At 46.0% G+C, this 22,116-nt stretch overlaps 1 protein-coding gene across 2 annotated transcripts in view; it reads left to right on the top strand.

Annotated features, from left to right (window-relative positions):
* The first annotated feature begins 1,708 nt into the window (after positions 1-1,708).
* LOC140391802 (LIM and senescent cell antigen-like-containing domain protein 1) overlaps positions 1,709-22,116 on the top strand; it is a 183,141-nt gene continuing 162,733 nt past the window's right edge. Inside the window, exon 1 of one of the 2 annotated variants that reach the window (XM_072476691.1) lies at positions 1,709-1,957. Coding sequence is in view for 1 of the 2 variants with exons in the window: in XM_072476693.1 (XP_072332794.1) it covers positions 1,929-1,957 (29 nt within the window). In the remaining variant the exon portion in view is untranslated. The remainder of the gene's footprint in view (positions 1,958-22,116) is intronic. The other variant, XM_072476693.1, reaches the window with a different exon arrangement.

The following is a 22,116-nucleotide window of genomic DNA, read 5'->3' on the forward strand; positions in this document are numbered from 1 at the left end:
ATTCAGCAACCGGCGGGGGCGGGATTCACGCCAGCCCCCGGCGATTCTCTGACCCAGCGGGGGGTCGGAGAATCTCGCCCCAGGTGTTGGTCAAAGTCATGAAGGTGATGAAAAACTTCATGCTGAGGCGGAGGGAGGATAAAAAGTGGACATCTTAGTCAGAAATTAGCATGGGGCTTGGGGGGGGGGGGGGGATAATACATAAAAATAATTTGAATAACAAGCAGAAGCTAGAGTGTACTAAAGTTAAAGCTATTCTCTGTAAAATGTTTAACAAGCCGGGCAGCTTGGTAGCATAATGGTTAGCACTATGGCTTCACAGTGCCAGGGTCCCAGGTTTGATTCCCAGCTTGGGTCACTCTCTGTGCGGAGTCTGCATGTTCTCCCTGTGTCTGCATGAGTTTCCTCCGGGTGCTCCGGTTTCCTCCCACAAGTCTCGAAAGACGTGCTTGTTAGGTGAATTGGACATTCTGAATTCTCCCTCAGTCTACCCGAACAGGTGCCTGAGTGTGGCGACTAGGGTTTTTTTTACACTAACTTCATTGCAGTGTTAATGTAAGCCTACTTGTGACAATAATGATTATTATTAAACTTGCTCTTTGATATTAAGAATGGAGTTAACAAAATCAAAACAATCCCTTAATTGTAATTTATTGACTAATTTTGTTCTTCATATAAACTTGCATTTACAAAGTTCATTTCATGACTACAGAACATCCCAAAGGGCTTTCCAGTCAAATATGTATTTTTAAAGAGCTGTAGTAACTTAGGAGATATTATACGGATATATAATCTAATGTTTATTTCAGAAATGTTATATAAACGGAATAATTTACAATTGCGTCATTTAACCGTGGATTACTATCTATTATTTGGGATTTCATAGAATTTACAATGCAGAAGGAGGCCATTCGGCCCATTGATATTCTGCACCCAAGCCCTCCACCCTAGCCCTGTAACTCAGTAGCCCCACCCAACCTATTTGGACACTAAGGGCAATGTAGCTTGGCCAATCCACCTAACCTGCTCCTCTTTGAACTGTGGGAGGAAACCGGAGCACCCGGAGGAAACCCACGCAGACACGGGGAGAACGTTCAGACTCCGCACAGACAGTGACCCAAGCCGGGAATCGAACCTGGGATCCTAGAGCTGTGGTGATCATCAGCACAGTGGGTGGAAGTGCCATTTTCGTGATATATGTGTCCATATAAGGCCGTCTTTTAATTTGTCCTTTTCAACACGACGTCAGCTTTCCTAAAGCTGCATACCAGTTGCAAAATCTAGGTTTACATATCCTTTGTCTGGAGACGTGATGGCATAAACTGAAACTGATTAATTTGCATCACGTAGATCTCCACTTTGTACATATAGTTGTTAACATCCTTGAGTGTTCAGGTAAATAACTGATATTCTGATAAGTATGACTTGTTACTACATACCATCCATTATGACTAATACCACCCTGACAAGCACTCATTTTCCAGTCAGTTTAACCAATATAAAAAAATAAAACTGCAACTTCTCGCTGAGCATCAGTAGCACACGGTGCTCATTCACTGAACTTCTCGCTCGGCATCACTGTCCAGATATAATGCCCCCTTCCCGATATGGCTGTGTTTAGTGATTTACTCATTGCTACTCCGCCTCCTGTGTGTTTGCTTTCGCGTACGGTCACAGAATTCACCAATCGCAGTCTCTCTGCTTCTCCCGCATTCACATGAGCGATGCAAGCGGTGGGAGTAAGCGAGCCTGAGAATGAGTGAGTGAGTGATTGACAGAGGCCGGCTCCGGGAGAAGGAGGCAGAGCTGCAGCATCGCCATTGCTCCGGCCCCTGGCGCGCGGACAGCACTGACCACTGAGGCGGCGGACAGCACTGACCACTGAGGCGGCGGACAGTGAATCAAACCGAGCAGTGCCCGAGCGGGTGATGTTCGCCGTCGCTGGAATGACCGGAAGGTAAAAAGAAACACTTTGAAGGAACAATCAGCTTTTATCCATCTCCATGTGTTTTCCCATCGCCTTGAGGGGCAAAAAAAGAAAGCTGAAAGCATTCGAGCTGCATCCACCCGCCAACCCCAGCTCCGCTCCACCACTTCATTTTAATCCTTCTCGGTGGTTTTGTTTTTTGCACTTTGGCTCTCTTCATTCAGTGGGAGAGGAGAAGGGCGGAAAAAAATCCCCCCTCCCTCCCTTCTGTTTAATATTAAGCTGCAAGTTCGAGCCCTGTTAGCTTGGTAGTTGAAAATTAAAAGTTAATTTTGAGTGAGTTGGTTGTAACTCTGCGAGCTGGGGATTGCTGAAAGTTGGCCCGAGCTCTTGGATTTAGGGTCACCCCACCCTAAAATACCAGGTTAGTCAATCAGAGTTAAACTAAAACCACAGTGTATCAAATTGTGTAACTCGAGGCCTAAACTGGTGTAGACATCGAGTACAAAGGGCACCAGCGAGGAATCCGCGGTTATTTTCTGCAGAAAGCTATCTACCAAAGTACAGACGTGAAACTAGGAAGTGAATTCAGTACGGGGGCGGAGAGGGCTACACAACATGAAGCCAAGAGATTACTCATCGAGTTGCTAGCAGTGCAGTCACAGTGAAGACTGAACTAGAAAGAAAATCCTGCCCATATAAGAACGCTCAATTTCATTTCCGGCTAACATTTGGGATATGCCCCGTTTTGAAGGGGATCCGTATTCCCCTCGCCCGCATGAGGCATTTAATTTTAAAGCGTTAATCTATTCTCAAAGTGACCATGTGAAGGAAGATTTATAATGAGCATTTTTGATTTATTAAGCTTTTAAAAATGTCATGTATGATTCGCGATGGATAAATTCCAATTGTAGCAACAAAACTTGAAACCCGGTTAAATGATTGCCTATTGATGTTTTGGGTTCAATTTCAACATGGGTTCAATTTCAACAACAGTTCGTCTTTAATTGAGTAAGACTCAAATCAAATTTTTTAAAAGTTACACCAATCCATTAAAGGAGACATTAATGAGGAATAGGTTTTCAGGAAGATCTTGCATGATGCGGAGTGTTCTGTGGTGGAAATTCCAGATCTCAAAGTCCAGAGGACCGAAGGCACAACAGCCAACTGGGGAGTGCACAAGGGGCTGGAGTTGGAGGAATCCAGGGCCTTTCTTCCATTGGTTGGCGGGCTGGAGCAGTAAGGGCATGTAAGGATTTGAATGAGGATGAGGAGTTTTTAAAAATAATCTTTATTGTCAAAACTAGGCTTACATGAATACTGCAATGAAGTTACTGTAAATATTGGTCCTTTAGAGGATGAGAAGGGAGATTTAATAATGGGAGATGAGGAAATGGCTGAGGAACTGAACAGGTTTTTTGGGTTGGTCTTCACAGTGGAAGACATAAATAACATGCCAGTGACTGATGGAAATGAGGCTATGACAGGTGAGGACCTTGAGACAATTGTTATCACTAAGGAGGTAGTGATGGGCAAGCTAATGGGGCTAAAGGTAGACATGTCTCCTGGCCCTGATGGAATGCATCCCAGGGTAGTAAAAGAGATGGCTAGGGGAATTGCCAATGCATTCATGATAATTCACCAAAATTCACTGGTCCCGGCAGATTGTAAATTAGTAAACGTTTAAAAAAGGAGGTAGGCAGAAAATGGGTAATTATAGGCCAGTTGGCTAAACTTCTGTAATAGGGAAGATGCTGGAATCTATCATCAAGGAAGAAATAGCGAGGCATCTGGATGGAAATTGTCCCATTGGACAGACGCAGTATGGGTTCATAAAGGGCAGATCATGCCTAACTAATTTAGTGGAATCTTCTGAGGACGTTACCAGTGCGGGGAGCCAATGGATGTGGTATATCTGGATTTACAGAATGCTTTTGACAAGGTGCCATACAAGAGGTTGCTGCATGAGATAAAGATGCATGGCATTAAGGGTAAAGTAGCATGGATAGAGGATTGGTTAATTAATAGAAAACAAAGAGTGGGGATTAATGGGTGTTTCTCTGGTTGGCAATCAGTAGCTAGTGGTATCCCTCCGGGATCAGTGTTCCACCCACAATTGTTCACAATTTACATAGATGATTTGGAGTTGGGGACCAAGTTCAATGTGTCCAAGTTTGCAGACGACACTAAGATGAGTGGTAAAGCAAAAAGTGCAGAGGATGCTGGAAGTCTGCAGAGGAATTTGGATAGGTTAAGTGAATGGACTAAGGTCTAGCAGATGGAATACAATGTCGACAAATATGAGGTTATCCATTTTGGTAGGAATAACAGCAAAAGGGATTATTATTTAAATGATAAAATATTAAAACATGCTGCTCTGCAGAGGGACCTGGGTGTCTTTGTGCATGAGTCGCAAAAAGTTGGTTTACAGGTGCAACAGGTAATTAAGAAGGCGAATGGAGTTTTGTCCTTCATTGCTAGAGGGATGGAGTTTAAGACTAGGGAGGTTATGCTGCAGCTGTATTTTGTTCAGTTTTGGTCTCCTTACCTGAGAAAGGACGTATTGGCGCTGGAGGGTGTGCAGAGGAGATTCACTAGATTAATCCCAGAGTTGAGGGGGTTGGATTACGAGGAGAGGTTAAGTAGACTGGGACAGTACTCGTTGGAATTTGGAAGATGCGGGAGGATCTTATAGAAACGTATAAAATTATGGAGAGAATAGATAGGATAGATGGGGAGGTTGTTTCCACTGACAGGTGAAAGCAGAACTAGGCATAGCCTCAAAAAGGGGAAGTAGATTTAGGACTGAGTTTAGGAGGAACCTCTTCATCCAAATGGTTGTGAATCTATGGCATTCCCTGCCCTGTGAAGCAAAATGTTTTCAAAATAAAGATAGTTTTTTGAAGAATAAAGGGTTATGGTGATCAGGCAGGAAAGTGGAGCTGAGTCCACAAAAGATCAGCCATGATCTCATTGAATAGCAGAGCAGGCTTGAAGGGCCAGATGGCCTATTCCTGCTCCTAGTTCTTATGTTCTAAAAGAGACAGTGTGGGTCAACAAGCATAACAGTTGATATGTGAATTTGACTTGGTTTTGGTTAAAAGTTGGGTAGAAGAATCTTAAATGAGTTTAAGATGATGGAAGAATGGGAGGCAGAGTATATTTGAGTCTGGGGGCAACAAAAGCATGAATGAGAGTTTCAGCAGAGGATGGGATGAGGCGAAGCCAGAGAGATGTAACACTGAAGAGGTGGAATTGACTGGAATGACACACAGTTTACAGCATGGATGTGATGGAGAGGATGAGGAGTTGGAAGGTGAGCTCAGGGCAAATAAAATGCTGAGACTCAATAATCTACTATGGAGATTAAAAGTTTGGGACAAATCAACCCTTAAGCTTTATTTATATTGCACTTATTGGGTACCAGCTGGTGATCCAAGGATTTTCGACAGTCACTGGGAGCCAGAGTATTTATTTAAAATTAAAAAAAAAAAATTTAGAGTACCAAATTCATTTTTTCCAATTAAGGGGCAATTTAGAATGGCCAATCCACCTACCCTGCACATCTTTGAGTTGTGGGGGCAAAACCCACACAAACACAGGGAGAATGTGCAAACTTCACTCGGACAGTGACCCAGAGCCGGGATCGAACCTGGGACCTCGGCGCTCTGAGGCAGCAATGCTAACCACTGCTAACACTAACCATGCTGCCCTTGGGAGCCAGAGTATGCCTGCTGGACTCGTTAACTGGCTATCAGTTTGACTAATATTTCAATTCATTTACATAAACGTTCTGATGCATTAGATCCAAAATGTTATCCTTAATACCTGTGAGTTTGGATGGCTCTCCCTACTGAGCGCTGAGGGTTTTTACAGCTATCCTTCTAAAATTAAACATGACAATGCACTAATATCTGCTTCTCTCTATTATTGAAAGAAGTTCTGCCATATGCCTTGTTTGTCTTTATTTTGACAACGTCTTTCTGTTGCCTTGCTCTTTCAAAGAGTGTCTTTCTAAGACCTTTAAACAATTACAGTACATTTCCACTAATCCAGTTTTCCTCCACCCCCTCTCCAGTTCAGTGTGAGTGAGCTACATAATAATGAGCCATCACTGTGGCTGTTTGCTGGAAAATAGGATCAGGCTGCAGTTAGGTGTGGAAAAACATATAGAACTGTGGTGGACTCATCCAGCTCATACATATAAGTGCTTGCCTCACTGGAGCAAAAATAACTCCGTTTGCAATGTTTTGTATTTGCATTCAATAAGTTGTTGGTGAAATTGTCCTATACAGAGGATTGTTGTGAAAACTAACAGTTGAGTGGCACTAACATTTAATTTGAATGTCGCAAGTCAGATCTGTGCAAGTAATGTATTCTTGTAAATCACCATTCCTCAATATATAGTCTTATTTAAACTATTGTTATGCGCATATGAAGCATTTTAATTTGCTGTTGTTTTCATATTTACTTCCCATTTTGGTGTGTTTGATTTTATATATGAGAGTGCAAGTTTTTCTGCTGTTTGAAGCTGGAGAAGCTATTATATTTTTTAAATAACTGATCTTTGTGTACTTGCGCTGATCTTGATGAACTTTCAAATGATCTCAGAATTTATTTTTAACATGAAGGTTAATTCTTTAGTGTAGTTGAATGTGCTAATGTGTTTTTTTTAACCATGCATCGAAACTTGGCTGTGGCAAAAGATGTCGCAGACCACAAACAAGTCCCACCCAACCTGCTTTTGCCTGCCCTCCAAAGAAATTCATCTGAATTGATGAGAAAAATGACACTGCTTTTCATGAGACACCAATGAGTGATATAAAAGCAAAATACTGATGATGCTGGAAATCTGAAATAAAAACAGGAGTTGCTGGAATTACTCGGGTCTGACAGCAACTGCGAAGACAGAAATAGACTTAAAAGTTTTAAATCAAATATGACTCTTCAGAATTGAAGGCAGGTTAAGTGCTTTATGCCATTGAAGGTTGGGGGTAGGATGAGGAAAAACAAAAGGGAACGTTCGGGATCAGGCACGGAATAAAGGGCAAGAAACGCTAGATGCCACAATGTCATGGAATAAATGCAAACGGAGTGGTAATGGTTGTAGTAAAGAAACAAAGTATTTGTTCAGAGTGAGTGTGAATGGCAGAATAATGACCAGCTCTGTTCAGAAACAAAAACATGAAAAATAGGATTGCAACTGGCACATGGCAAAAAAATAGAATCAAAATGAGGAACAATGTTTATTGTCTGAAACTGTTAAACTCACTGTTGAGTCCAGAAGGCTTTAAAGTGCCTAATCGGAAGACGAGGTGCTGCTCCTTGAGCTTGCATTGAACTTCACCTGAACACTGCAGCACTCAGGAGAAATATGAGCGTGAAGCAAGGTGATAATTAAAATGGCAGGTATAATATGAGATTGGCTTTAAGAATTGGATGTTTAAGAAATGTACCTTTAAGAAATGAAGCTGATCATATTACTGAAGTGATGTCACAGGGCGGGGGGGGGGGTACTCACTTCTGTTTTTGGGAGTTTTAGTTTCAGTTTGAAGAAAGCATGGGTGTGGCTGTGAGCTGCATTGCTGGTGATCTCTGCCATGAAGGACTATCTCTTAATCATTTGGTGAAATCAAAATTGTAAAAAGGTCTCAGTATTGAATATAAATCTAATGTGCTTCTGTTTGAAGGATTTGTTATGTCTTTTAGATGTGTAAAGGAACAGTTTGCAGGATTGGGTAGTGTATTATTTTCAGGGTTATCTTTGAAGTAAGGGTTGTTACGGGCTGTTTAGCACAGGGCTAAATCGCTGGCTTTGAAAGCAGACCAAGGCAGGCCAGCAGCATGGTTCAATTCCCGTAACAGCCTCCCCAAACAGGCGCCGGAATGTGGCGACTAGGGGCTTTTCACAGTAACTTCATTTGAAGCCTACTTGTGACAATAAGCGATTTTCATTTCATTCATTTCATTTCATTTCATTAAGAGATCCAATGTTTATTTAAAAGGTTAATTTCAGTTCATGGAATAAACATTGTTTTGTTTTAAAAACCACGTGTCCATAATTGTAATACTACACCTGGGGAACAAGCCGTGTGCTGCAAAAGCAACAATCCGTTAAAGGTTGAACTCCATAATACATTTTGGGGTCCTGAAAACACCTAATCGGAAAGTTGTGGCCGTGCTTGCAGAGTTAACAGAGGTGTTCTGCAAAGCAGTCACCCAGTCTGTTCTTGGACACCCTAAAGTAGCAAGACTGCATTGTGAACAGCAAAGACCGTAAACTAAATGGGAAGAAGTACAAATAAACCACTGCTTCACCTGGAAGGAGTGTTTGAGGCCTGGGATGGTGAAGAGAGAAGAGGTAAAAGGCGGTTGCATGGGAAGGTCCTGTGGGAAGAGGATGAGGTGTTTGGGTTGATTGAGTGGACCAGGGTGTTGCAGAGAGATTGGTCCCTTTGGAATGCTGTTAGAATGGAGGGAAAGTGATGTTTTGTGGTGACATCATGCTGGAAGTGGCAGTAGATGATTCTTTGAATATGGAAGTTGATGGGGTGGAAAGTGAGGACAAGGGAATCTCTATTGAGGTTCTGGGAGGGGGAGGAAATGTGAGAGAGAAGTATGGGAAATATACATAGAATTTACAGTGCAGAAGGAGGCCATTCGGCCCATCGGGTCTGCACCGGCTCTTGGAAAGAGCACCCTACCCAAGTCCACACCTCCACCCTATCCCCATAACCCAGTAACCCCACCCAGCACTAAGGGCAATTTTGGACACTAAGGGCAATTTAGCTTGGTCAATCCACCTAACCTGCACGTCTTTGGACTGTGGGAGGAAACCGGAGCACCCGGAGGAAACCCACGGAAACAGGGAGAGAACGTGCAAACTCCGCACAGACAGTGACCCAGCGGGGAATCGAACCTGGGACCCTGGAGCTGTGAAGCAATTGTGCTAACCACCATGCCACCGTGCTGCCCTACATATAAATGTATGGGAACATGGAACTTTATCAGAAGGGGAGTTCATTTGGCTCCCTTTGCTTGGCAGAATTGAGGTCCCACTCAGGTCTGCGTTAGTTTCCTCCAGGTGCTCCGGTTTCCTCCCACAGTCCAAAAATGCGCAGGTTAGGTGGATTGGCCATGCTAAATTGCGTTTGGGTTAGATGGGGTTGCTGGATTACGGAGATGGGATGGAGGTTTGGGTAGGGTGCTCTTTGAAAGAGCAGGTGCAGACTCGATGGACCGAATGGCCTCCTTCTGCACTGTAAATTCTATGATTCTGTGACCACTATGTGTAGCAACCACGTTTCGTTTTTTTAATGTATTCCTTACATGTTGAAAAAACAGTAACATTTATAACAACACACTCCACAACCTCACAATCCACAGTTTGCGCAATTATTCCCCATCCCCACGATGAAAAGTTCCTCAAACATTGTCATGAACTCCCCCCACCGTGTCCCGCAGCCTTCCGCTAACCCCCTCAACTCAAATTTGACCTTTTCCAACGAAGAAAGTTGTACAGGTCCCCCAGCCAGGCCGCCACCCCTGGCGGCTCATCCGACCTCCAATTCAGCAAGATCCTTCACTCGGCGATTAGAGAGGCCAATGCCACAACACCAGTCCCCTTCCCCTCCAGCAGCTTCCTCCCACAAGTCTCGAAAGACGTGCTGTTACGTGAATCGGACATTCTGAATTCTCCCTCAGTGTACCCGAACAGGCACCCGAGTGTGGCGATTAGGGGCTTTTCACATTAACTTCACTGCAATGTTAATGTAAGCATACGTGCGACACTAATAAAGATTATAAGATTATTATATCTTGATATATTCAGACATGATTCACCTCCCATTCACAGTCTCCCACTCTCTGGCCCATCGTAAATTCTTTCCCTTCTCAATAAATTTGTGCAACCGCAAAATCACCGCCCGCGGTGGCTCCCTCCTTCTTGGCCCCTGCCTTATAGACCTGTGGGCCCTGTCCACTCTAAGGGCCTTGTCTAGCATCTCTTCCTCCACCAGCCCGGCCAATATCTTTGACACATATATTTCATGGCGCTCATTCCTTCCACACCCTCTGGCAGCCTCATAATCCGTAGGCTCTGCCGCGTGGACCTATTTTTCCTGCTCCTCCACCTTTACCCTCAACAACTTGCACAGGTTCCTTGGGACCTCCGCCTCCAAGGACACGATCCGATCACTCTGGTGGGACACCACCATCCCTTTACCTCTCGTATCTTCACCCCTTGTGCCTCAAGGCACTTCTCTAAATGGTCCATCGATCCTCAGAGGTGCTACTGCTCCCTCAATGGCCTTCGACCAATCACCATGCATCACCTTCCTTTGCTGGCAAAATCCGCCTCTGATGAAGGCCATCACCTGCTCCATCTGAGCCTTTCCCACTGGCGACGACCCTTTCCCCTCCTCCATTTTTGCAATTGTTGCTGCGCCACAGGGCCCCTTCAATTCCTTAGCCAGGTCTTTAACTATTTTTTGCTGGGCCTTGTAGCCAGCAGACATGCCAATCTTGGGGACAACCTCTCCCTCTACATCTTCTACCCCACTAACGGGTATAAAATGCCCAAACCAATTCCTTCAAGCCGGAGTTATCTTGTGTGCAGCCACTCACTCCCTGGCCACCACCGGAGGTCTCCGCAACCACTTTTCTGTTGGTGCTATCATGCATGGCACAATGAAAATGGGGTAGATTTCTGATTATCTAAAATTTCAGCATATTGTCAAAACTATGTCAGTAGGAACAGTTCTCCAGTATTGCAGGATACCATGTTGCCAAATGCTATCATCCATAGAGGCCTGACTCTCTTGTGCCAAAGTTTTAAATGCTGAGGTAAGCCTCACATGTAGACATGGGATGCTATGGTGTACAATAAGTAATGGTCTTGCCAGTACAATGAAGAAGAACATGGTTTTTGTTCACTTGATAAACATTAACATGAGCTTCAAGACAAAAATAATTTCATTGTCGGCCACATTTTATTTTCCATGTAACAGTGATATGGAGAGGGTTTGGAAAGGACTAAAACATTTGTATCTTTTCTCTTGCTGTCCGTAAGCAGTATGTTTTTAGAAGATGAATGCTCTCACTTGATGCCCAAGTGTGCAGTCAATTTTAATCAGAGCAGCAAGCTTTCGTGGGTTGAAATAAAGATCATTGTTTATTCACACATTCAGCCCGAAAACCATCGTTCTCACACACACTCAAAATGTACAGTTTTTAAAAAATAAATTTAGAGTATCCAATTCTTTTTTTTTCCAGTAATGGGGCAATTTAGCGTCGCCAATCCACCTAGCCTTCACATCTTTGGGTTGTGATGGTGAGACCCAAGCAAACATGGGGAGAGTGTGCAAACTCCACACAGACCTGGAGCCAGGATCGAACCCAGGTCCTCAGCACGGTGAGGCAGCAGTGCTAAACACTGTGCCACCGTGCCGCCATACAAAATATACACTTAAAGCGATTAATGTACTTTTTCAAGTTGTAAACAAAAGAACAGTTCATATTTTACATTTTTGATATATCATAGGAAAAACGGTCATTGTGAACCCGGTAATGAGGTCTTTCACTCTGAAAGAGTAATCGAGGCGTTTCACTCTGAAAGAGTAATCGAGGCATTTCACTCTGAAAGAGTAATCGAGGCGTTTCACTCTGAAAGAGTAATCGAGGCGTTTCACTCTGAAAGAGTAATCGAGGCGTTTCACTCTGAAAGAGTAATCGAGGCGTTTCACTCTGAAAGAGTAATCGAGGCGTTTCACTCTGAAAGAGTAATCGAGGCGTTTCACTCTGAAAGAGTAATCGAGGCGTTTCACTCTGAAAGAGTAATCGAGGCGTTTCACTCTGAAAGAGTAATCGAGGCGTTTCACTCTGAAAGAGTAATCGAGGCGTTTCACTCTGAAAGAGTAATCGAGGCGTTTCACTCTGAAAGAGTAATCGAGGCGTTTCACTCTGAAAGAGTAATCGAGGCGTTTCACTCTGAAAGAGTAATCGAGGCGTTTCACTCTGAAAGAGTAATCGAGGCGTTTCACTCTGAAAGAGTAATCGAGGCGTTTCACTCTGAAAGAGTAATCGAGGCGTTTCACTCTGAAAGAGTAATCGAGGCGTTTCACTCTGAAAGAGTAATCGAGGCGTTTCACTCTGAAAGAGTAATCGAGGCGTTTCACTCTGAAAGAGTAATCGAGGCGTTTCACTCTGAAAGAGTAATCGAGGCGTTTCACTCTGAAAGAGTAGTTGAGGCAGTTTCTTTTTTAAAAAAAATAATTTTTATTAAAGTTTTTACAAAACATCAACAGCAAAATGTAAAAGGAACCCAATAGAATTAAATACAAAACAACCCAGAACCCAGTGCCCCCCTCCCCCCTATACATAAATAATAAATTAACACCCGCCGAAACACATAGCAAATATATACACCCCCTCAGATCCCCCAGTATAGACAAACAAAAATAAAATAGATTATTCCCCCCCCCCCGGGCTGCTGCAGACCATTGTCTACCGCTCTGCCAGGAAGTCTAAGAATGGTTGCCACCGCCTGAAAAACCCTTGCACCAATCCCCTTAAGGCAAATTTCACCCTCTCCAATTTAATAAAGCCTGCCATATCGTTGATCCAGGATTCCACGCTTGGGGGCCTTGCATCCTTCCACTGAAGAAGAATCCTTCGCCGGGCTACCAGGGACGCAAAGGCCAGAATACCGGCCTCTTTCGCCTCCTGCACTCCCGGCTCCTCTGCAACCCCAAATATTGCGAGCCTCCGGCCCGGTTTGACCCTGGATCCTACCACCCTTGACACCGTCCTCGCTACGCCCTTCCAAAATTCCTCCAGCGCTGGGCATGCCCAGAACATATGGGTGTGGTTTGCTGGGCTCCCTGAGCACCTAATACACCTGTCCTTACCCCAAAAAAACCGGCTCATCCTTGTCCCGGTCATGTGTGCCCTGTTCAGCACTTTAAACTGTATGAGGCTGAGCCTCGAGCACGAAGAGGAAGAGTTCACCCTCCCTCGGGCATCTGCCCACGTCCCCTCCACGATCTGTAGTTGAGGCAGTTTCAATAGTTGGAGTAGTACATTAGGATTATTGCAGGATTCCGTCAAAGAGAAGGAGGTTCAGCAGATCGCAAAGTTAGTCACTTGTATATTTTCTAATCAGGAGGTCAGGATCCTTTCGAGATGGACTTGGAATAGGAATTAGGCTGGGAGGCTTTTAAGATACAGCAGGGTAAAAGCTTCGAAGTTCGTGCCTTGGTCAGTCAGCTGATATTCTGCAATGATATTCTTTGCAAACTGCCTGTGTCTCTCGTTTTTGGAATAATAATACGTTTTTGATATCAGAAGCCAGTTCTGGTCAGATGATCATCTGTTGTCCACCCAGAATGGTTTAACTCTGAAAGCCATTGCTATACAATGGAGAAAGATGATTGTCATTCATATCTATTTGTGAATTTGCAAACTTGGAGACATGGGGCGAAATTCTCCTACCCGCCCCGCCACATTTCTGCCCCAACCCGCCGGCGGGAGTCTCCGTAACACCGGCCGGTCAATGGGGTTTCCCATTGTGGGGCAGCCCCACGCCGTCGGGAAACCCCCGGGCGCCGGCAAAACGGAGACTCCCGCCGGCGGAGAATGACGCCCATGAAGTCTGGAAGTCCATTGATTTTGAATTAATCGCAAATAATGGTAGGTGTGAATTCCACAGATGTGTGCTCTCTGGGTATGTTCATTCAAAGGGGAAGCCCCCACCCAGGGTGATTCAATTCTCTGAAAGTTTAAGATTGTCTGTTGAAGTTGTAAAGGTTAAGTGACTTTTGGCAGTCATCAAAGTCATTTTGAAAACTGAAAGATTGTTACATGAGCTTTCATACAAACACATTCCATATTTGAAGTTATGAATAGGCTGTGCCTTCACAAGGATGTTGATTTCCAGAGGGGAATGAAGCATGACTGCACTGCTTGAAGAATTGATCTGTGCAAGAAACTGTTGTTTTTTGTTCCTCTACTTTTTGTTACCAATTTTCTCCCCTCCTCTCTTAAAGCCAGATTGATTCTTTTCTGGGTTAGAGGAGCCACGTTCTCTGTGGGCATGATGGAGGGGGAGGGGGGAGGGTGGGGGGGGGGGGGGTCACCTCATCCATGCCTGCCACAGGAGGATTTCTACCATCTGCAGTGGTGGGATGCAAGCCTAGGTTTGTGGTTTACCAGTACAATGACCTATACCACTAGGCCACAGGAGGAACCTTTCATCAAATGGTTGTTATTCATAAGAGAATAATTGCCAAGCCCAATCCAGCACTTGTCAAAAAGAGCAGGGCTAATTACACAGCAATTATGAATGGGATGTCAATGGTTACATTCCAGGACTGATTTACCTATTCTGCACCTGTTGGACATCAAAACTGGAAACCTACGGATCGCCATCGCTTGTCCACATGATAAACTTTGAGATCAATTCTTGAATTTTTGTTAATTGCTGAAATAGCTTAAAATAGACAATTGATTTCTTATGCATTTGAAGACATAACTTTTGTAGTTTGTTTAAAAATGAATTTGAGGAGCACTTTGTGCCTTTTATTAAGTATTTCAGAATTTTAGATATCACTAAACTGTGTGTCAGCAAGACAATAAATAAGACATGTCCATCATTCCCATGATGGTGCCTAAACAGTGGCCATTATTGTGGCCCTCCTGTCACATGTTTAGGGTTTAGTCCTGCATTGTGTTCCTTCGTGAACTTTTTGCCGAGTGGAATCCCATGGCATACTTTGTTGCAAAATATAGCAATCACGATTTTACTGGTGTCCATTTAAACTCAATAAAAAGTTACTGTGGTGGAAATTATGTGCTCAGCATTTCTGCAAGTTGAAAATGACATGTTGAACATGGGATTGCTTTTGTCTTTATGTTTATAGTTATAGATTGTAGTTCATAGATACCCTACTGTGCAGAAGGAGGCCATGCAACCCATCGAGTCTGCACCGAACCTCCCGAAAGAACGCCTTACCTAGGCCCACTTTCCCCACCCTATCCCCATAACCCCATCTGACCTTTAGACACTAGGGGGCTATTTTCCCCTTTAGGTGGTCCCCATTGCAGTTTAGGTACCTGGGTGTCACAATTGCCCCTTTTTATATGGGGCCAATTTCCCCCAGTTTTTAAAAATAAATTTAGTGTACCCAATTCACTTTTTCCAAGTAAGGGGCAATTTAGCATGGCCAATCCACCTAGCCTGCACATCTTTGGGTTGCGGGGGCGAAACCCACGCAAACACAGGGAGAATGTGCAAACTCCACACGGACAGTGACTCAGAACCGGGATCGAACCTGGGACCTCGACGCTGTGAGGCAACAGGGCTAACCCACTGCGCCACCGTGCTGCCCCAATTTACCCCAGTTGATTGCTGTTATTAGGTGGGACTTGGCTCGTTGGTCATCCCTGCCGGCTTCATGGCTGGGCCGGATTATCTTGATTAAAATTAATTGTGTTGCTCAGATTGTAATACCCTCGACAGATGTTGACAATTTTTGTCAGCAAGAGGTTTGAAGGAGATCACTAGAATGATCAATTCATTCATTTGAAACAAGATGAAGCCTCACCCAAATTTATCAAGCTCCAACTCCCAGGGGCTAGGGGAGGTTTGATTTGATTTAGATTTATTGTCACGTGTGCCGAGGTACAGTGAGAAATATTGTCCTGCTTACAGTCCAGGCAGAACGAGTGGATGAAAGCGAGTGGATGAATATATACATGAGAGGTGTCTAGCATGCAGATACAGAACAACATTTACAAGAGAAGTGTCTATAAGTCCAATCTTTGGGGCTTGCGTCTGATCCTTGTCGACCGCCTGAGAGGTGGAGGTGGGGACGACGGGGCCTTGACAGGTGGGATTGCTGCCAGATTGGTGGCCTCGTGGTGCGAGGTGTCCGGAGGAGGCACAACAACATATGGAAAAGTAGGATCTGGTGGTGGGTAGGCAACTTTGCGCAGTGCCCTTCTGTTGCGCCTGACAATGGAGCCATCAGCCATACGAACTACAAACAATCTGGGAGCAGCCTGTCGAACAACAACAGCTGGAGTTGACCAGCCTCCATCAGGTAGCTTGATCCGAACCGCATCTTCCGGAGATAGCGCAGGTAAATCGGTAGCATGAGCATCGTACGTCAGCTTTTGCCGGTTCCTGAGTTGCTGCACCTTTTGCAGCACTGGGAGGTGATCCAGGTCTGGTAAGTGTATGGCTGGAACAGTCGTCCGCAAGTCTCTATTCATGAGGAGTTGAGCCGGAGACAGACCGGTGGACAGAGGGATTGCTCTGTACGCCAACAGCGCAAGGTTGAAGTCCGAAGCAGAGTCCGCAGCCTTGCAGAGCCGTTGCTTCACTATATGGACCCCTTTCTCAACCTTCCCGTTGGACTGCGGGTAGTGTGGGCTTGAGGTAATGTGGTTGAATTGGTACGACTTGGCGAAATTGGACCACTCTTGGCTGTGGAAGCAGGGACCATTGTCACTCATGACAGTGAGCGGAATACCATGCCTGGCAAATGTCTCCTTGCAGGCCTTGATGACTGTCGTTGATGTGAGGTCTGACAGCTTCACAACTTCCGGGTAATTTGAGAAGTAATCTATGATGAGCACATAGTCACGCCCATTGGCATGAAAAAGGTTGATTCCCACCTTGGACCACGGAGAGGTCACGATCTTGTGTTGCTGGAGTGTTTCTTTTGTTTGAGCAGGCTGGAAACGCTGGCAGGTTGCACAATTGAGGACCATGTTGGATATGTCCTGGCTGATTCCAGGCCAATAGACAGCCTGCCGGGCCCTGCGCCTACACTTTTCGACACCTAGGTGTCCCTCGTGGATTTGTTTGAGCACTAAGCTCTGCATACTGTGAGGAATAACGATACGATCTAGCTTGAGGAGGATCCGTGCGACGACTGTCGGGTCGTCCTTCACATTAAAGAACTGAGGGCATTGCCCTTTTTGCCAACCATTTGCAAGGTGGTGCAAGACACGCTGCAGAAGAGGGTCCTTGGCAGTCTCTTCACGAATGCTGATCACTCTTTCATCTGAGGCCGGGAGGTTGCTGGCACACAGCTGCACCTGTGCCTCAATCTGGCGGATGAAGTCAACCTGTTCACAGGGCGAGGTGATGGAGCGGGACAGGGCATCCGCAATTATCAGCTTCTTGTCTGGTGTGTATACTAACTCAAAATCATACCTGCGGAGTCGAAGGAGAATGCGCTGAAGCCTGGGCGTCATGTCATTCAAGTCCTTATGAATGATATCATAGAATATCATAGAATTTACAGTGCAGAAGGAGGGTCTCTGATATGGACCAAGGGTCTGTGGTCAGTCTCCACTGTGAATGTTGGTAGACCGTAGTCGTAATCATGGAACTTTACAAGGCCGGTTAGGAGGCCCAGGCACTTTTTTTTTCTATCTGGGCGTACCTCTATTCAGTAGGAGTCACGGCCCTTGACGCATACGCAACTGGAGCCCAGGATGAGGAGTTATTCCTCTGGAGGAGCACCGCACCAATGCTGTCCTGGCTTGCGTCCGTGGAGATTTTTGTTTCCCTGTCCGGGTGAAAAAACATTAGTATCGGAGCAGTGGTGAGTTTTGCTTTGAGCTCGAGCCACTCTGCTTGATGTGTGGGTAGCTACTGGAATGCAGTGGACTTCTTCTCCAGATGCCCGAGAGCCGTGGTGTGTGAGGCCATGTTGGGAATGAATTGTCCCAAGAAGTTCACCATTCCGAGGAAGCGTAGTACCACCTTCTTGTCTTTCGGGGTCTTCATGGCGTTAATGGCCTTGACCTTGTCCTAATCTGGTCGCACACCCTGCTGGGATATCTGGTCGTCCAAGAACTTGATGGATGACATGCCAAAGGAGCACTTGGCCTTGTTCAGCTTGAGGCTGTTTGCATGGACACATCGAAAGACTTGTTTGAGACGAGATATGTGTTCCTCGGGGGTCGTGGACCATATGAATACGTCATCTACGTAGCCACGCACAACCTCAATGCCCTCCATCATCTGCTCCATGATCCTGTGGAAGAATTCAGAGGCTGAGTCAATGCCGAACGGCATACGGTTATAACAGTATCTGCCAAATGGTGTGTTGAACGTGCAGAGCTTCCTGCTGAACTTGTCCAGTTGTATCTGCCAGAAACCACGCGAGCATCTAGCTTCGTGAAGAATTTGGCGTGTGACATCTCACTGGTCAGTTCCTCCCGCTTTGGGATTGGGTAGTGTTCCCACATTGTGTTCTGGTTAAGATCTTTAGGATCTATGCATATCCGAAACTCTCCTGAGGGCTTCTTCTCACAGACCATCGAGCTGACCCAGTCAGTCAGTTCCGCCACTTTGGAGATGATGCCCTTGTCTTGGAGCTCCTGTAGCTGTGCCTTTAAACGGTCCTTCAGAGGAGCCGGCACCCTGCGTGGTGCATGGATTACAGGCGTGGCATCAGGCCTGAGTAAGATCTTGTAGCAGTTTGGCAGAGTGCCCATTCCATCAAGCGCATCCGGGTATTGAGCAAGGATGTCATCAATGTCAGCCTGAAGATCCACATTGGAAGAAGACATGGCATGGGTCGCTGTACGAGGTTGAGTAGCTTGCATGCATGGGTATCAAGCAGGGATGCCTTATCAGGCTTGACGATTTCGAATCGCAGTGTGACATTGATGACATTGTTGGAGACAAATAGATGACAAGATCCGAGTGCAGTTATGGCATTGCCATTATAATCGAGGAGCTGGCAGGCTGGCAGAAGAATTTTGGGTTGCTTTTTAATGCGGTCACAATCAGCTTGAGAGATGAGATTGGCAGAAGCACCAGTGTCCAGCTTGAACTGGATGCTGCATTGATTTACGTGTATGACAGCACGCCATTCGTCCGCAGAATCTACATTCAGGATAGATGGGCGACTTGCTGAATTTGAGGAGGCATACTCGCATGTAGTGATGATGCCCACACGCTAGGGGGACTCCAGGCAGTCATCCTCTGGATCCGTAGTGCTACCAGGATCCGAATCCAGTAAATCTTGCTGTACACATCGAACGCGCTTGCGTTGAAATTGGGATCGCTGGCCCTTGACTGCAGACCTGCATAATGTCCAGGCTTCCCGCAATTTAAACATTGCCTGCCTTTTGCAGGGCATTGCCGCTTTAAGTGGGCGGTCCTGCAGTTCGGGCATGTCATGACGTTGACGTCGTTACGCTCCGTGCGTCGTCGCACAAGCGCAGTGCGGTCAGCCGACATTCGCACCTGCGCAGTTTGGTTTTCGGCCGCTTCTTTCTCCCGTTCATGTTGCGCATGCGTGGGACCCTGGGAAAAGCTTGCAAAATGACCGCTTTCATCAATACTGAGGCGCTACATCCGGGCGATGGCCTGTACACACTCTGCCTCGTGCGAGGCAAGTTTTTCGTATTCTGCCGATTTGAAACGGGAGTACCGATTTTTCGCATGCTTATGCACGTCTCGATTGCGACTGGCAGGGTCATATGCTTAATTTTGAGGAGTTGCTCCCTCAAGGAATCGGAGTGCACCCCAAACACGATCTGATCCCTGATCATGGAATCAGCGATTGCACCATAATTGCAGGACTGCGCTAATATACGGAGATGAGTTAGAAAGGATTGGAAAGGTTCATCCTTACCCTGAAGGCGTTGCTGGAAGATATAGCGCTCAAAGGTCTCATTTGTTTCGACTTCACCGTGACTGTCGAACGTCTCCAAAAAGTTCTTGTCCTGGCCGTCGGTAAAATTAAGCGAATTGAAAATCTGGATGGCTTGGTACCCCGCAGTTGATAGGAGCAGCACGATTTTTCTGGCATCGGACGCATCCTCGAAATAGACCTCGATGTAGAGAAGGAACCGCCAGTTGGCGCCGAGATTGCCGAAGATCCGTAGCTGTGGAGGGGCCTGGATCTTCTCCATGCCGCTGGAAGGCACTTGCTGGTCATCACGGAATCACTCGAGGTAAACCACTTAGAGAAAGTAGACTACTGGTACCATGTCGTATTAATCACCCTGGGGTAACATGGACTGCAACTGGATGCAGTTGTACTTGAAAGTAGACTCCAAACTTTGATGTTAGTTCAATATGCTTTATTAAACTTGTTGAGCAGTGCACACAATTCGCTGTGGGTTTGACACTCTATTAATCCAAGCGTGCTTACTGTAACTAACTAGACTAGACTAGCTCTGAGCCACGTGTAGAAGGTGCTAACTGTTATATACACCCTGACTGTCACTACAGTTGTCACCAGTGGAAAGAGGCAGAGTGTTGATGCCTCCTTTCTTTTTATAGTGCGAGACCATCTTCTAGTGTTCTGCCTGGTGATTGGTTGTGATCTGTCCTGTGTTGATTGGCTGTACTTGGTGTCTGTCACTGCCTGTCTGTATCTCATTATGTGCATGAGTGCATATCATGACATCGAGACACTCCTTTTTAAAGTATTTACAACTTAAAGACTTTATCCTGAATACAACAACTTTGTAACTTAACTCCTCTATTTTCCTGGTGGAAAAAATCCTGAATTCTCTGGAGCCTAAACAGTTAATCAGCAAGTCTTATGATACCTTATGTTCTAGATCCTGTGTTAGTACATTGGGTACCTTGCAGTCTTGGAGAAAAAGACTTGGCAACTATTCTTGATGAAGAGACATGGGGCAGTGTGGGATTATGCCTTAAAATTCTCTATTTAAGATACTGCAATGCTTGCTTATCTCGCCTAGTCTTAGACACCGGTTTGATTCTGCTATGTCCCGATATGCCTAAAATGCCTGTTACTCAAGGTAATTGTATGTACTGCGCATGGACCTGTGTGAAGATTCAATCCTATTGGTCTGGTGTAGTCAAAGAGTTGGACAGGATCTTTGTCAGAGCATTCAAATTTAACCTTGTGTTCCTAATTCTGGGTCTTCCAGATGGGAGAATTAATAATCTTTATTAGTGTCACAAGTAGGCTTATATTAACACTGCAACGCAGTTGATGCAAAAATCCTCGAGTCGCCACACTCCGGCGGCGCCTGTTCAGGTAGACTGAGGGAGAATTCCGAATGTCCAATTCACCTAACAAGCACGTCTTTCGGGACTTGTGAGAGGAAACCAGAGCACCTGCAGGAAACGCACGCAGACTTGAGAATAACGTGCAGACTCTGCACAGACAGTGACCCAATACGGAAATCGAACCCGGGTCCCTGGCTCTGTGAAGCAACAGTGCTACCCACTGTACTACTGATACTGATGAAGAAAGGCTGTACAATATCCTAACATTTGCAGCTTATACAACTATCCGATGCTCCTGGGTCACCCACAAATTTCCATCAATTCAAAACTGGCATGGAATAGTAATGGAATGTATTCCTGTGGAATTCCTGACATCTGGGGCGGGATTCTCCAATCCCGCAGCAGAGTGTCCACGTTTTACGACGGCGTGAACGGGCTGCTCCCAGGACTAATTCTGGCCCCTACAGGGGGCCAGCAAGGCACTGGAGCAGTTCGCGCCACTCCAGCTGCCGATCCCGACGTGAACTGTGCGATGCGGGATCCACGCATGCGCAGTTGCGCCGACGCCAACGAGGACATGCGCAGTGGCCTCCTTCAATGCGCTGGCCCTGACACAACATGGCGCAGGCTTACAGGAGCCGGCGCGTAGGAAAGGAGGCCCCCAGCCACAGAGGCTGGCCTGCCAATTGGTGGGCCCCGATTGCGGGCCAGGCCACATCGGAGACACCCCCCAACCAGGCAGCCACCTGACCCATCCATGTCGAGGTTCCGCCGGCCCAGAGCAGGTTAGAACGGCGCCAACGGGACTCTGCTCTTTACGGCCGCTCGGCCCATCCAGGCCGGAGAATCGGCGGGCAGGCTGCTTAGAGCGGCACGCAACCGGCATCGCGCCAACCACGCCTGCGACAATGGCATTGATTCTCCGCTCTGTGGAGAATCGCATGCCGGCGTCTGGGCGGTGTGGCCCCTTCGCGGGGATTCTCTGGCCCGGCCAGGGCTGGGAGAATCCCACCCCTGAGATCTGCTCTAGGTCCATTGCAATCCATAAAGTGTGTGTCATGCGAGAGTGCCTTTAAGAACTGGATGTTTAAGCAATGTACCTTTTAAGTCAACAGTGATGTCATAGAGAGGGTGGAACTCCGCTCAGTTTGGTTTTGCAGTTTTAAAAGTGCCT

Source organism: Scyliorhinus torazame, chromosome 15, assembly GCF_047496885.1.
Source record: "Scyliorhinus torazame isolate Kashiwa2021f chromosome 15, sScyTor2.1, whole genome shotgun sequence".
NCBI lineage: Eukaryota > Metazoa > Chordata > Chondrichthyes > Carcharhiniformes > Scyliorhinidae > Scyliorhinus > Scyliorhinus torazame.